Below are 15,118 nucleotides of genomic sequence, written 5' to 3' on the forward strand. Positions count from 1 at the left end.
ACCCCCCATCATCTCCTGACTGGCCACTCACTTCCACTCTGCACACGTGTTCGTTGATTGTTTAACATTGACTCTGTTTATTCAAACACACACACACTCACACACACACAGGGGTCTAAATCCAGGTGTTGTATAAACACTGTAGAGGATTTGTGTGTCTCTTGTTGTGTGTGTGCTAATTAACTTCAGAAATGCCAAATCCAAAAGAAGAACTTCAATGTTCACCACTGACCTCAGGGTCGTGGTACAGGAGGAGGCCTGGTTGGAGATGGTGCATCAGTGTGGGGGAGGCAGCTGTGGAAGGGGGAGGAGAAGGGCTGCCACAGTCCACCTCTGTGTCGCAGTCCTCGAAGTCTGAGTCTGGGCCGTGGGGTGAGTATTTGTCAACAGGTGACGACGACGACGACGACGCAGCATCTGAAAGGTGTAAAAATATTTAGACTGACACGTTTAACTGTTTGTGGTCACCATATGAACTGCAAGCCATATATTTATTATCCATTTTGTTCTTTTCCTCACTCTGCTTTTTTTCTGACATTCCCTTGCACACGTACAGATTTTCAGACTTGTTTGTGGAGAGAGAATGTTGAGCAAAGAAAATCTGTAAACCCTCGTGTCCTACACAAATATTTGTTAATAGTATTACTGTAGTGGTATTATAGTGTCTAAGAGGCATGAGCCAATCACATGTTGTTGTTGTTGTTGTACCTCTGTGATGTAGAACTTCAATCATCATATGCATGATCTCTTCCTTCACTGGGCTGTTGATGCTGTCAGCATGATGGAGGGCCGAGCAGACGCTGCGGGCTGGGTGGTGCACGTCGCTGTGTAGGAAGTACAAATGAAGTTATTAGTAGTTAGTAATTTGTTTTCATCACTTTACATGCCATACATTTGTAAATGTTGATTGAGCTAACAAAGTTACCATTAAAAATCTAAAAAAATAGCCAATGTTTTAGCAACTATCTAAAAACATCAAGTCCTTTCATTTGGACTCGTTTTAAGAGTCGTATATATGTTGTTTATGACTCTTTATCTTCTTTTATTTCACAGGTCAGTGCAGACACAGTAGTGATGAACGTCGTTCTTACGCCTCCACTCCCAGCAGAGCCTTGACCACCTCCACAGGTCTGTGGTCCCACGGCAGCCATGTGACCATGTCCTCAAACAGGTCGATGTCCCGGACCGAAAGCATCAACGCAGTCACGCCGTCACCGTTTGGAGCATTCACATCCAAACTGTCTGCCCCCGTCTGGAGTGTGGACACAGGTGAGCATTACAGGACAAATGTCAACATTTAATTGGATGATAAGTATACATTGGAACAGAGGGATCTACATTTGGAATCACTAGAGAAGACAGAAAAGAAAAAGAAAATGAACCAACACCAGGAATATTGGACTGGGAGTTGGTGAGAAAAAATCAATAACTGTTGACAGAGGAGATTGATACGGGATCAGGGGAGGAAATATTGAGATATTAACTTCAGAAAAAGTTTTGTTGAGATGATTGTTTTTGCATTTAAAGTTAACATATGGAATGGTTTCCGACTGTTCAAAAAGCTACTAAATCGGATAAATCAGAATCGTACCAGCAGCTGCTGTAAGGTGTGAATGTCTCCCTGCCAGGCTGCCTGCAGCAGCTGAGTCTGAGGAGGCAGATCAGGCCTCCGCATCCACTCCAACATCTTTCTCTGGAGCTCAGGTGGGCTAACGTGCAGCGCCGTCTCCTGGTTGGAGTCGCACAAGGTCACATCAGCCCCGGAGGTCAACAGCTGCTGCACCATCTTTGGAAACAGCAAGGTATTTATTTTTAAAATTATTTTGCTGGTGGCTGACATAATGTCACGTGGAGGCGTGACGTTCCCTGTTTCCAGTAAGTCGTGCTTGTTTTGGAGCCGGCTGTCTCTGGAGTCTTCAAAGACTGCTCAGGTCACATGGACCGAACATGCACGATTGTTATGCAATGGAAAAATACAACGGTTCAAATCCTCTTCCCCACCTGCCTCACCTCACCTCTGTGACTGCCTCACCTGCAGGTGTAATATTAACAACGGGGCGTTGACACTGGAGTAATATTATACTTTGATCACAAAAGCCGAACCATTATTTCAAACGATCCCAAATCAACACACACACACACACACACACAGAGGCTTTGTGTTCTGTGAGCTCTTCACGTAGACATGGTGATGCGTTGCCTGACATTAACTATGAGGAATAAATGTCTAATCCTTTTAGTATAATTAAATAAAACAATGTATTGTGTAATGTAGTGAAATATAGAGAAATACGGTTTAAAGACAGACACATGTGCAAGTATTACCTCGACCTTGGCTTCACGACATGCAGTGATCAGAGAAGGAAGTCTTCGCTCCTCGTCCTCCTCGTCCTCAGGGACTTCCAGCTTCTCCGGACTGCGTTTCTCCAACCAATCTCCTTCTGACGTCACTTCAATGTCCGCCCATGTCGTCTCTGAACTTCGATGCCTCTCCATCTGCCTGAACCTCAGGTGGAATCCCAAACACACCCTATCTCGGCCTGTCGGACCAACTCAGACCAAGTGAAGATCAGAGAGAGAGAGAAGAAGGGAAGACCGTGAAGATCCACGGAGCGCTGCAGTGATCTGTGGTTCAGCTCCGGGCCGGCAGTCGTCTGTGTGTTTGTGTGATCATTGCCGTGTTGTTATTGTTGTGCTGCAACTCTCTGTTGATCTGCTGCTCCCTGCAGAGACAGGAGTGATGTGTGTGTGTGTGTGTGGCTCACATGCCATGATACAAAACACACACACACACACCATGACTGACGCAAAACAGCAAACTAAAATCTAAAGATGAACAACTTTTGATATTTTTTAATTCTTCATTCCACTGGTGAAGAAAAAAAGAAAACACTTGTGTAAGATTCTTCAATAACAGCAGGTTAGTCCTAGTAACTAGTAACAGACCTCCCACAGGGAGGAAGGGGGGTCAAATATAGTGATGTAATACACTTACAGTTTTCAAAAGCACACTTAGCACCACCCAGAGGCCATTAAGGGGAGCTCAACTAAACAAAACTGCTTCACATTTTATTTCATTTTATTCATTTTAGCACGTTTTCATTTTTTTTATTCTAAATTATAAAACCTGCTGTAGTAAACACCATGATTTGCTACACTAGCCGATACAATGCTAAACTATACTACAATTCACTGTACTATACAATGCTATACTAGTAGCATTGCTATACAATACTACCATTGTATACAACATAATGCTATGCTAGGCTGTGTAATGCCATAACAAATGTCACTGTTTTACAATACAATATTATGCTTTAATATTTAAATACATTAGAATTCCCAGTGCAGTGCAAAACAATATTATACTATGTTTTATGTTATCCAGTGTTTACATCGAGGAGTCAAAGGTCAATACTTAACAATAAATAGTCATGTTTTGTTGTTGATATGTAGTGTTTACATTGAGGGGTCAAAGGTCAATACTTAACAATAAATATACACTCATGATTCGTTCTTCTTGCTATCTGAAGTTAATATATTTAGTTAATAGATCGTTAATCCACCAGTCAATCCAGCGTCTGTGTGTGTGTGTGTGTGTGTGTGTGTGCGTGCAGTGGTGCTAAACACTGATCGGTGTAATGTTTGACAGCAACAACAAAGCAACAGTCAGGGGAAACAGAAACATGTTAAAAATCTCAACATTTGATCTGTACTAGAGTTTCACTTGGATTTGTTTTTTTGTTGTTTTTTTGCTAAAACATGTTGATATTTTAGACAAAATCTCTGAAACTTTTCCAACTTCCAAGGTGGTGCCAACAATCGGTAATAAATGCATAATAACCGCAGTGAACAAGTCCGTCCTTACCATTCGAATTTGTCCTCTCCCCTCTGTCTCCTCCACTTCTCTACTCCACTTGATCAGCGAGTCCGTCCATGTGTCTCAGCCGAACCTCTGAAGACACGCAAACCCTCCACAGACTCTCCACTTCACCCTGTCCTCCACCCTGTCCTCCCCTCTTTTCTCTTTGGCTGCACACCTCCTGCTGTACGTTTACACTTGGTTGCCATGGTGAGGGTCAGACAGGCAGGTGATTTAAATGCCTGTCTGACATGCTAAGACAAAGAAAAGCTGCTTTATCAGTGCCTTTCAATCTGTGGAGGAAGACTGCAGGGCTGAATTGTTCTTCTTGCCGTAGGGAATTTATTTAATGCCATTTTTATACAAGCAGTGTTTAAAAATAATCCACGAATGTTTCACCGTCTGTGCATCACATTTGCAGGTCACTTCCTGCAAAGCAATTTTAATTTTTTTTAGTACTCTATATGTCATTTTTTTAAATTAAATTAAATATTTTTTTGTTTTATTTAACCGCAGTATGTAACTTCACCACTAGGTGTCGCTAAATCTTGGACATCACACCTTTACACTTCAAATTTGAGTGTCTTGATGTTTCTTTTGCTGTGTCTTTAGAGAATGAAGGAGGGGAATCGTACTCCAGACCATGTCGTGTTTTTTCACTTTCACTTCTTGGGACCGTAAACAGTTTGTTTTGGGTTTTTTTCGCGACTCAGACCCATCAGTCAAATTGACACTGCAAAACCAAACAATGTCGCTTTACTTGCTTTGCTGTATCCATCTTTACTGCATCATTACCCCAACGACTCACTTTGTTCAGAGCCAGAGGATTGCTCTTGTTTTATGTCTGCCGTCAAACTGAGTTTTCCACTTAAAGGATTCATTTTTCATATGCTCTTTTATTCTTTGTTTATTATTCAGTTGTGTTTTTTTCTGTTTCCCTGAAGTGGCAGCTCAACACAGAGGTTGCTGTTAGTGATTAAAGTTTAAAAATGTTTTTGCAACAACATTTACTGCAATATACAACCAACAAATGAGAGTCATATTCAGTATTTCCTCATTCCCAAGTGGTCTGTAGTGGTACTGCAATGGGATGTTTCTGTCTGATTATATAATTAAAAATATATATATATTTATTATATATATATATGAGCCATGGAACATGATATTGGATTGTGTATTTTCCTTAGCCTTATAGCATTTCTGTCTATGACTTCAAGTGGTCTGGACTGGTACTGCAATGGGGAAAGAAAAAGATGTGTATTTTAAATTGAAATGAAATAAGGACAAAGCCAAGAAAATACTTTATTTGTGTGTTTTTCTGTATTTATTCAGAGGATCTGACGCAGCCAGGTGACGGGCTTGTAACACCCCAAGGCTCCACCAACCACATCCGGGCATCCCGAGTAAAAGACCTGGTGGCGATGGTGCTCAACCATGATAAGGGTCGATGGGAACTGAAGCCAATCCCAGCAGCCGTGGGCGAATGCAAGGTACACTCTTCCACCGAGTGTTCTGAACATGAAGTGTAAAGTATACAGTGTAGAGGCTCACAGCCACCGCTAGATGTCGGTGTCGCACAACGAAATGTCGTCAAACCCTGGAACCAGATCGTGAACTTGCCCCTGGTGTTCACGCCTCATCTGTCTTTATTACCACAGTGTTCAGCGGCGACTGTTTATTTTTCAGACTCAACCTTTACAGTTTAATGAACTGTAAATGACTAACAGGTAATTGGGCTTCAGCCTAAAGTCATTTCCGGGAAGTACTTCCGACCTTTAACGTAGTTTAAACATGTCATGTATTTGCAACCAACCACCGGCTGTAGAGCTGAACGGAAAACGGTACATGTTACACTCACCTCGTGTATTTTAGCAAAATTTAAACCAAGAAAAATGAATTTAAAAATGTTGGAAATATAGCCGTTTTAAACAGTACATCGCGCTACACTGTCACTATTTTTCATTTTCATCCTGCTGTGTTTCTGCAAATACAAACACTGCTACATCAGCACAACTAGTTTCAGTCAGAAACTATTATTCACTATAATTACTTCTAACTTTTTTTCGGGGCAACTTTACAACCTTTGTAATCACTTTTTATAATTCAATTATCGTATTGTACGTAATCACTTTTATAATTCAATTATCGTATTGTACTTCTTCCGTTGGTTTGTTGCCAAGTTGTTAATAACGAGCAGCGAGAATTTTAATTAGTTTTAACGTCGGTTTGTGTAACAAATGACAATAACATGTTGAATCTTGTGTTTCTTATAATGGGTTTTATGGTAATAAGAGTAAGGGAGGATAATGTGTGTATGTAAATATATCGGAACGATATGAGGTCACGTGACGTGCGTTATACGTTTATGAGCCATCAAAGGGGTGGGACGTAATACGTAGTTATAATGTGTCGTTTGGTCTGTATTGTTTTATTGTACTTGTATTTTTTATATTTTTCTCATGCTTTAACAATATCGATTACATTTATTTGTATTTGATGACGTTATTTGAAACAACTTTTCGTTCCAATTCCAAACCTTTAACCATTGTCCATTCACTTCTATTCTATTCTACATATTAATCTCTGTCCCTGGGTGTTGATGCTGTGTCTCCCTCTTTTCTCCCCCTCCCTCCCTTCTTCCCTCCCTCCCATGTTTTCACTGCCGTACGGGCAGCGGTTCCTCTGGTCCCAGATCGGCGCCTCCCGTTGCGCACAACACGGTCCACGTCAGTTCCAAACACCTCAGCAACCGCAAAAAAAAAAACAAAAAACCAACAACCCCAAATTTAGCCGCAGGGCAGGTTTCCACGCTCCGGTTTGACGGCTCAACATGTTTGGGGGTAACTTAGGTATAGAGCAGGAGGAGGGGCCAGTCCTGCCCCCCAACACTGGTGTTTTACGCAAGGTGTGAGGCTGCAGAGGTTTCCAGCACAGTGACTAATGCCCGGACAGCAGCAGCAGCAGCAGCAGGGACCAATGCCGTGTCTTCTCCCACTCTGAGCTGCAGTAAGTTTGCTCTCCTCTTCACCTCCATCACAAACTTCGGTCCGGGGATCATTTTTGGACGGAATGGGATCTCAGCTCGGAGCATCTCTGTACAGGCAGACGCTTCTGTGGCTGATCGTAGGTGAGTGCTGACACACACACACACACATACACATACACACACATGCTCCTCCGGTGTCTCCGGAGGGAAACAGAAACAGAGCACATACTGGAGATGGATCCATAGCAAAAATTGAACGGAACAAATGAGACGTGTTGTAGAATTGAACGCCTCGTGGCCGCGATTGGATTCACACGGGAGTTTCACAACGTTTATCTTATTCCACATCTTTAGTCAAAATAGAACGAGAATTAATTCATTTGATGTTAAACAAAAAAACATTAACCAACAGTTTAAAGTCCAATTCAGCAGAAATCGTGTTTGACTCAAACGTTGACTTCATTCCTGGAGTGAAGCTCATCACACACACTTCCCTTGTTCACACACATTTCCTCACCTGGTAGTGCAGTGAGAGTCGGACTAGTGTTGGTTGGTTAGGCTTAAACCAGTGGTCGTGGGCGGTGATGAGATGTGGTTTTAAATCAGGAGAGATAAAATAAATGAGAGCTGTGTTTTTATAACACAAAATGAAGAATCTAGATTAGAGTGTGTGTTTTTAGATTAGATCTGTGCAGATCTAGGGTTCACAAGTCTATACACCGTTTATTCACTACAACAATGCAGGAAAATTATAGTTTTCCCTATTGACCTACAGCAGTAGTTTGGATTGGGGGGGTGGGGTTACACCCTGGACTGTGAGTTGTTACACAGTCGCCTCGAGTACAGACTCTGGTGACTCCACCTTTAGTAGTTTATCCATGGAGGATGCAGAAAGACAGGGTTGTCAAACTCCTGGCCCGGGGGCCACTTCCGGCCTCCACATCTGAACATTTTGAAGATTTTTAATTTTTGTTTTAACTTGTTTATTGGGTCATTCATTAAGTGCTTTAATTGGTCATTTAAAAATATAAAAACAAATATGTGTACTCTCTGTCTGTAGTGTTGTATCATGCAGTATTTATATTTACAAATTATTTTTTTGTGTGTGTGTCCCTGCACTGACATGGTTGTGGGAACAGTGACAGCCCCCCCACATCCCAAGCTCATCTCATGAATTGAGTGCCCTGATGTAAGATGTTGTAAATGGAACAGGCAAGCTTGAATATTTAATAATTTAAAATTTTTGGATCTTGCACTTCTGGAGTAATGAAGTGAAGATTTAAATATTACAGTCTATTAAATTGTATTGGTTTTGGAAGGTGGTGTTTGTCAGTGAAGCAGAAACAAACAACCGTTCACTCCTTTATGTAGAAATGAAGACCTTAGAATTAATTAATTAATTAGAATTAATTAATTAGAATTAGAATTAATTTGTATGTGTGTAGACTGTAAGAACAAAGTGAACACACAAACGTCACAGGATTCAAACCTGTGATCATATCTCTGTAAGGAGTGATCACGCAAACGTCACGCCGGGTTCAAACCTGTGATCATATCTCTGTAAGGCAAGAGCACTAACCACCCTACCACCACGTGGCCCATTAAAATACAGTATGTATTTTAAATCTAAAATACTGTCGTTTCTATATTTTATACACCACATGGTGAGAAGCTGTGTGTGTCAGATGCGTTCAGTCTGATTTCTCTGCTCTTTGCCCTGAAGTCATGTATCTGTTCTCTGTTGATACAAAGACAATATCATGACTCACCACAGCAGCAACAGGTTGTCACTGTAGCATCTCAGCTCTTTGATCATCTCTCTGTGTCTTTACACAATCTTCAAAACCATCAGTCATAGAACACGGAGGGTTTTTTTAGTTTTTTTTTTTACAGAATGGTTTGATTTTAAGAAAGAAATTATTTCTGATTTCCATCCTCTAATGTTAGAAAGAAATTATGTCTGATTTCCATCCTGTAATGTTTTCTGCCAGTGAGAAAAGGAGAAACTTCCAATGATCTGGAGGTCAAATGGACTCAGAGAGACTTCTTCAATCCTCGTCCTCTGACTCGTCCGCCTCTCATCTCGTGTGTTCCGGGATTCAATTGAAATTCAATCAGACTATTTCCAGGCACATCGGAACCTCATCACATCCAAATGTACATGAATTAAAACGTACGTTCAAATGTTCAAACGAATGAATGGAGGCAGAAGGTTTTTTTTTTATATCTCTGCTCCATTTCTTCATCTGTTTGGGGGCGTGGGAGGAGGGGGGGGATCCTTGAACTTAAAAACATTGCAGACCCCTGCTCCAGGAACTCAAAATAGTTGATGCGGTACAGTCTACCTGAGGTTGGAGGCTGAGTGTGGGCCACAGAGTCAGTCTGCCCCCATGTCTGAGGAGTGGGTGGGCTGTTACTTTGATGGAGTGAGTCTGAGTCATCGTTAAGTTTTAATCTATATTTAATCCAGAATCTATGATGAAATATTAACAGAAGATCTCAGATTTATCCACTTGGATTCTGTGAATCAATCCACCGTCGACCAGGCTTCGGTAAAACCCATCAAATAGTCCCATCGTTTGGGGTGGATTAAGAGTGGACGGCAGCGTCAGAAGTTCACGTCTGTGTGAACACAGCGTGTTGAAAAGAGGGAGACGTTTCCTTTGCACGTTTATTATTCTAACTGGGTTGAGGCTTCAACCATGAAAGGCAGGAAAGGCGATTGTCTGTGTAGACACGGGTCTACGGCAGCGGCCGCGATGACCGCCCCCAAAGGTCCAGTGTGATGTGAACGCCTCTATAGATAGAATTATTTTATATAAAGAAAAATGTCTCTGTGTTTGATCATTACTATTTCAATACCGGTGGAGTGTGTTTTAACAGAAGCAGTTTGTCAGGTTCAAGTGCCTGCATTCAAATTGGTCTTTTAAGTTCTGGCAGTGAGAAAAACTCACATCACGGTGATCACATCACGGTGAAGTTAAATCGATTAGATCCCTCTCTGTGAAAGCAGAGATTCCATGCTCTGCTGAATCCCATTGTGGTTTTTCAACTGACAGCCAATCAAATTGGGTTCATGCAAATTTTCCTCTACACTCACATGACGTCTTTCAGTGTGATGATGAATAGGTTTTTTTTTCTACTGCAGGAGATCATTTTGCTGTTGTTGTTGTTGTCGTGCCGTAATGTAGTTTAGTTAAATCGATTTGATTTAAACACATCGGTGAGGCGTTTTATCCTAATGTGACTGTCATAGATGTTTTTCCTGACATCAACCAGCAGGTGTGATGCTGCAGTGGTGGAGAGAGAGACTGACTGCTACTGATGAGTTTCAGTCTGTGACGTTCCCATAAGGGAAAGTTAAAAAAAAAAGTTTTGCCGGAGTTGACAAAAAAAAGTCAACCTTAATATTTGACTTGAAAAAAAAAAAATCTCATATTCTGTTTTTCTGCTTGGCCACAGAAACGTCTCTTTGTGGTGCGTAGGTCTCATCTAAATCTTTTTAGAGACGCTTTATGATTCAAGAAGGAGGCTGTAGGGGAGGAGGGGGGAGGTGAGTGACACAGAGAAGAAAGTGGGGGAGACAGAAGAAGATAAATGAGGAAGGTGGGGCGGAATAGAAAATGTTTAAAAAGAGCCGGTGTGAGGAGACGCTGACGTTTGGGAGGTGCAGTAAACACTAGTGTCCACCAACTCTAGGTTTTCACTTAGACTTTTGTTTATTTTTTAATTGACATTTTCCATGTTAACGATCCCATCATTTGGATTAATCTAAAAACAGGGTGAGAAACACTGACATCTACCTGCTGATGTGTGTCTTTACAGAAATATACAGAATAATCTTTGTCGTATTTAGGAATGTCAGCTTCATCTTAATTAATCATGATTAATTACTATCGCGATTATTCTTGATTAACCACGATTATTCGACAGCTACCCTGTGATTAATCCTTCAACACTTTTATTTTTCTTACAATACTTCCTCTTCATAGCGACCTTTTTGTCTTGTTGTTGTCAGATTTCATCGTGTCAAGAGAGATCAGCAACAAAACAGAAAATAACCCAGTTAATGACTAAATAACTTATTTCAGGGTGTTCAACCCATCAGAGTCAGGAAACTCGGAGAATGGCCCGTGGCGTCGTGCTTTCAACAGCAGCCGTGTTCCTCAGCGCTCAGTTTTTTAAATTAATGTGCGGTGCAACAAAAACCCTGTTGGCTCCTGGCATCAAATCGGTGTGTGGAGAATTACCTCTAACGCTGGTTTGAAGAGCCCATTTCATGCACTCCAGAAAGCCTGCGTGAGCCCATTGGTCCAACCATAATTGGACTGAAGCAATTTTTTGTCAAGTTGTGAGATAGAGTCATTTAGGAGGAACTGGCTGTCGCTGGAATCTTCCAGAACACCGGTGTGTGAGAATCTCTTACTCCTCAACAGACGGATGGGGATGGACTTTAAACAGTCGAATCAAACTGGACCTTAATCTCTTAATCTATCAACAGTCCTCGTTACTTTGATACGAAGTATTACACAGGTTCATATATTCATTTGTATTTTATTTGTATTTTAAACAGGTGTACATTTTCTTTTTTTTTTAAAGATCCTATAAACCAAAAATTTCACAACACGCCGCAGTTAGCGCCACAAAAACGTAGCGGGTTGCGTGCCCCCTGTTGAACACCGTTTCTCTCTACTACTCAGTAGTATCAGTTGTAATCAGTTGTTAATATAGTGAAACATTTCTTTTATTTCACTGTATGAACAAACACCGACTGTTTGTGTAGTATTAGTTAACGCTACATTTAGCTCAACGTTTTAGCAATTTATAGATAAAAAACGCTTTGTTAAAGAAGTAAAACAAACAGGAAATATTTGATCAAATGTTCTATTATTTCAGTGTGTATTCAGTGTGTACCTCTCTCCTGAAGCGTTTTCTGGCCTGTGTTATGGAAGTGTTGTGAATACAGATGGACCTGTTAGCTCATGTACTTAGCTGGTGATCAGTGAGCATACATTTGACTGTGTTACCAGGAAACGGTCTTCTTCTCCGGTGTTTTTTTTTTTTGTTTGTTTATTTGCTTAAATAACAAGCCAAATTACCACGGCTTATGATCCAATAAAGGACCACTTCATTTTTGAAAGGCAGTCCTTCAATTAATTACAATCCTACATATATAAATATATTTATATATATGCATATATATGTGCATATATATGTATGCACATATATATCTATATATGCATGTGTTTATACATATTCAGTAAGTTTAAATATATAGTATATAAAATATATACATACACATACATATATTTGTGTATATATTTATATATTGTAAGTTTTTGTAAAATTGTTTTAATAGAAAAATTAGATAATTGATAACTATAAATGTGCATTTATTGTTTCTCTCTTTGTCGCTGGAGTGAAGTCCTCGATGCTACACTCTGAGGAGTGAAGTAGTACTGCAGTAGATTGTGTAATGCTGTACTTTATTTACACAGTGTGCCTCAGTAAATCACAGCAGGTGTGTGCCGTACACAGTATGTTTTAAATATTACACGTGACATTTCAGCCGAGGGACTCCCGCAACCATTCGGGCTCAGCAGAGATTGTCTGAGGTCAGGGCTTTGAACCCGTGACCTTTCATTCCGTGGGTCTGTTTGTGACATTTGCTTCACATTCCCAGGACTGTGCACCACTTTGCACTGTGATGTGATTTCACAGCCTATTTGTCTGAGGAAATCCTGCCTGTGACTGTAACTCACATTCACGAACATCACATGGAAGGAATTTATGTAAGTTCCCTTTATACGGGCGCCAAGTGGAGAAGGTCCATTATGGTATGAATTACAGGCTGAATTCCAACCATCGGCCTCTAAACTGCGCTGCCATTTGTTTATTTATTTATTTTTTTATTGTTTCTGCCTCCAGTAGCGATGATGCGTGACTTAACGTCGTTCATGAGACGGGCCTCGGGATTAAAACGAATGAGACGCCGTGGAAAAACAGAACAGCTCCAGTTTAGAGCATCTGGTTCTGTGCGCTTGTGTTTTTGTTTTTTCGGAAAACAATTGCGCTTTAGCGTGTGACGACCGCATTAGTTCACGTGTTGGGCTTTTTTGTCTGTTTATCGATTCAGTCGTCGACCAGGATCCATATAAATTCAGATGAGAATGTATTAGCTGTAATTATACTGCACTCGTGGACAGGTGATGAATGTCAAATTAATGTTGATAAATAAGGATGAAAAATATACTTTTTTTTTTTTTCAAATGACCTGTAGGTCTAATCATTGATACAGTAGAAGCACATTTGAAGAACGTGGTCTGTTGCCAATTGTTGCTATTATTCTAAAAAAATTTAACATTAATCGCATTAAGTTAATTATGAATATTTTTTAATTCCATCCAACAACCTAACAAATTCTTCGTGTTTTTAAAGCTCGTAATGTACAAGGTCTCCAGGTTGGTTCCCCAACGTGACTGTTGTGTGTCGAGGAGTTGTGTGTGTGCATTTTATTTGATTTTTTTAATTTTGTTGTTTTGCCCGTGTGTGTGTGTGCAGAGCAATAACCCAGTTTCCACTGTCACGCCTCAGGAGCTAACGAGCAGCAGAGGGGCACTGCTAGTTAGTGAAGCATGTGTGAATATGCATGTGTGTGTTTGTGTCCGGCCCACAGTGAAGTGGCTCACAGCAATTATCTGGACGAGCATTTCAACACCCCGCTGGTGGAGGAACACACACACACACACACACATGCATTGTCGTATGCTGTCATACTTGGCCCACACTCTCAGACAATGGGCTCCTACAATGGAGGAACATAAAGGCGTTGATACTCAGTCCTGACACAAAGGTGATAATGTATGAACACGGTCGTGTGGAGCGTGAAGTGAGTCACAGGCGTTCAACGACTGTACGTCACGCTGTGGCCCTGAGGCAAAATAGCACATGGTGACCTGATGTCAGGGCGTCAGGTGAAGATGAAGTCATGGATTATTATCATTATGGGCTGTTGTTAGCATACTGTCCTGTTAAAAATATATATAATAATCCTTTAGCCAACAGCTGTTGAGTCATTCTCAATGTTAGCGATCAATAAGAATAACATTAAGTTATTTATTTGTCATGGTTGTACAGCACAATCTTGTTGGATATGGTTGTCAAACATATGGACCGTAGGCCAAAACCAGCCCACTATGGGGTTCAATCCGGTCTTGCCTGGGGGGGGGGGGTTTTTATTTTATTGGCCGGCCCCCATTGCCCCCCACTCTGGCCAATCTGGGTTGTACGTGGCCCCAGATCCAACATGAGTTTGACACCTCTGCTTTTCCCTGTTGTGTCACGTCTCTTTATCAGTCGGTACCAGGTACCGTAACGTCGATGAGCTGGAGGAGATGAAGACGCCGATGTCTTCACCGTGACCAGGGTGGACAGGATCAGACGGTGGAGCAGTTTGGAGATTAGAAGTCAGAGTGGAGGTTGAGATGTTGGATTGATGGGACAGGGCTGTTAGAGATGGAGGGGAGAAGAGGAAGAGCCCAGAGAAGACGGTGTAAAATTAGAAGAGGCAGGAGACGGGGTGAGATGGAGGCAGATGATCCTCTGAGGTGGGAGCAGCCCGTGAAGAAGTCTTTCTCGGTGCACATCCCATTTCCTTTTTTTCCCCTCTCCTGGCTTTCGCTTCCGTCCATCAGAATCACGCTCATCAATAACTGACCTTTTTATCTTATTTGTCTTCTTCTATGTTTGTATCCTGCCCATCTTCACTTACAGGATTGTAGTGATTTTTCCCAGCATGCCATGAACTGAGCATGACTTTGGCCTTAGTGAAGCAGACGGTCGGCTCTTCTGCTTTTGTCTTGCTCACACTGCCAAGCAGACGGTTGGCTCTTCTGCTTTTGTCTTGCTCACACATATTTGTCCAGAGATGATGTCAAGTGAAGCAGACAGAGATCTCAGCCCGGCTCTGCCTCTGCCTCTGGCAGAGCAGCACAACTGGCTCTGTGTCATTTCTCTAATTACACAGGGAGATAAACAGAGAAAACAAACAGGCCTCATGAAGTCGCCGTGAACATCAGAGAATATCAGACGTCTCCACTTATATTAAAAATATTGAAGATAAGATCTCTAGAATAAAGAAATCACCTCCGCTCTCGGTGTGACGTGAATCATCCCTGAGATGGATTTTGTAAAGTAAGAAACTTAATTCTAAAGAAACTCGTCCTTTATGTCCTCGAGGTCCCTGATGTCCAACCACATAACAAGCAGAG

The 15,118-nt window shown here is 41.4% G+C and overlaps 1 protein-coding gene across 3 annotated transcripts in view; it reads left to right on the forward strand.

Moving 5' to 3' along the window:
* The first annotated feature begins 937 nt into the window (after positions 1–937).
* The window catches only part of ramp1 (receptor activity modifying protein 1), a 28,125-nt gene continuing 13,944 nt past the window's right edge, over positions 938–15,118 (forward strand). Inside the window, exons 1-4 of one of the 3 annotated variants that reach the window (XM_025063914.1) lie at positions 938–1,269; positions 1,629–1,802; positions 5,195–5,352; positions 6,537–6,935. In XM_025063914.1, coding sequence (XP_024919682.1) covers positions 1,158–1,269; positions 1,629–1,802; positions 5,195–5,352; positions 6,537–6,683 — 591 coding nt within the window. In that variant the 5' untranslated portion in view covers positions 938–1,157 and the 3' untranslated portion in view covers positions 6,684–6,935. Of the gene's footprint in view, positions 1,270–1,628; positions 1,803–5,194; positions 5,353–6,536; positions 6,990–15,118 lie in introns of those variants that run through there. The other 2 variants (XM_025063916.1, XM_025063915.1) reach the window with 2 other exon arrangements.

Source organism: Cynoglossus semilaevis, chromosome 16, assembly GCF_000523025.1.
Source record: "Cynoglossus semilaevis isolate Cse_v1.0 chromosome 16, Cse_v1.0, whole genome shotgun sequence".
Classification (NCBI taxonomy): Eukaryota; Metazoa; Chordata; class Actinopteri; order Pleuronectiformes; family Cynoglossidae; genus Cynoglossus; species Cynoglossus semilaevis.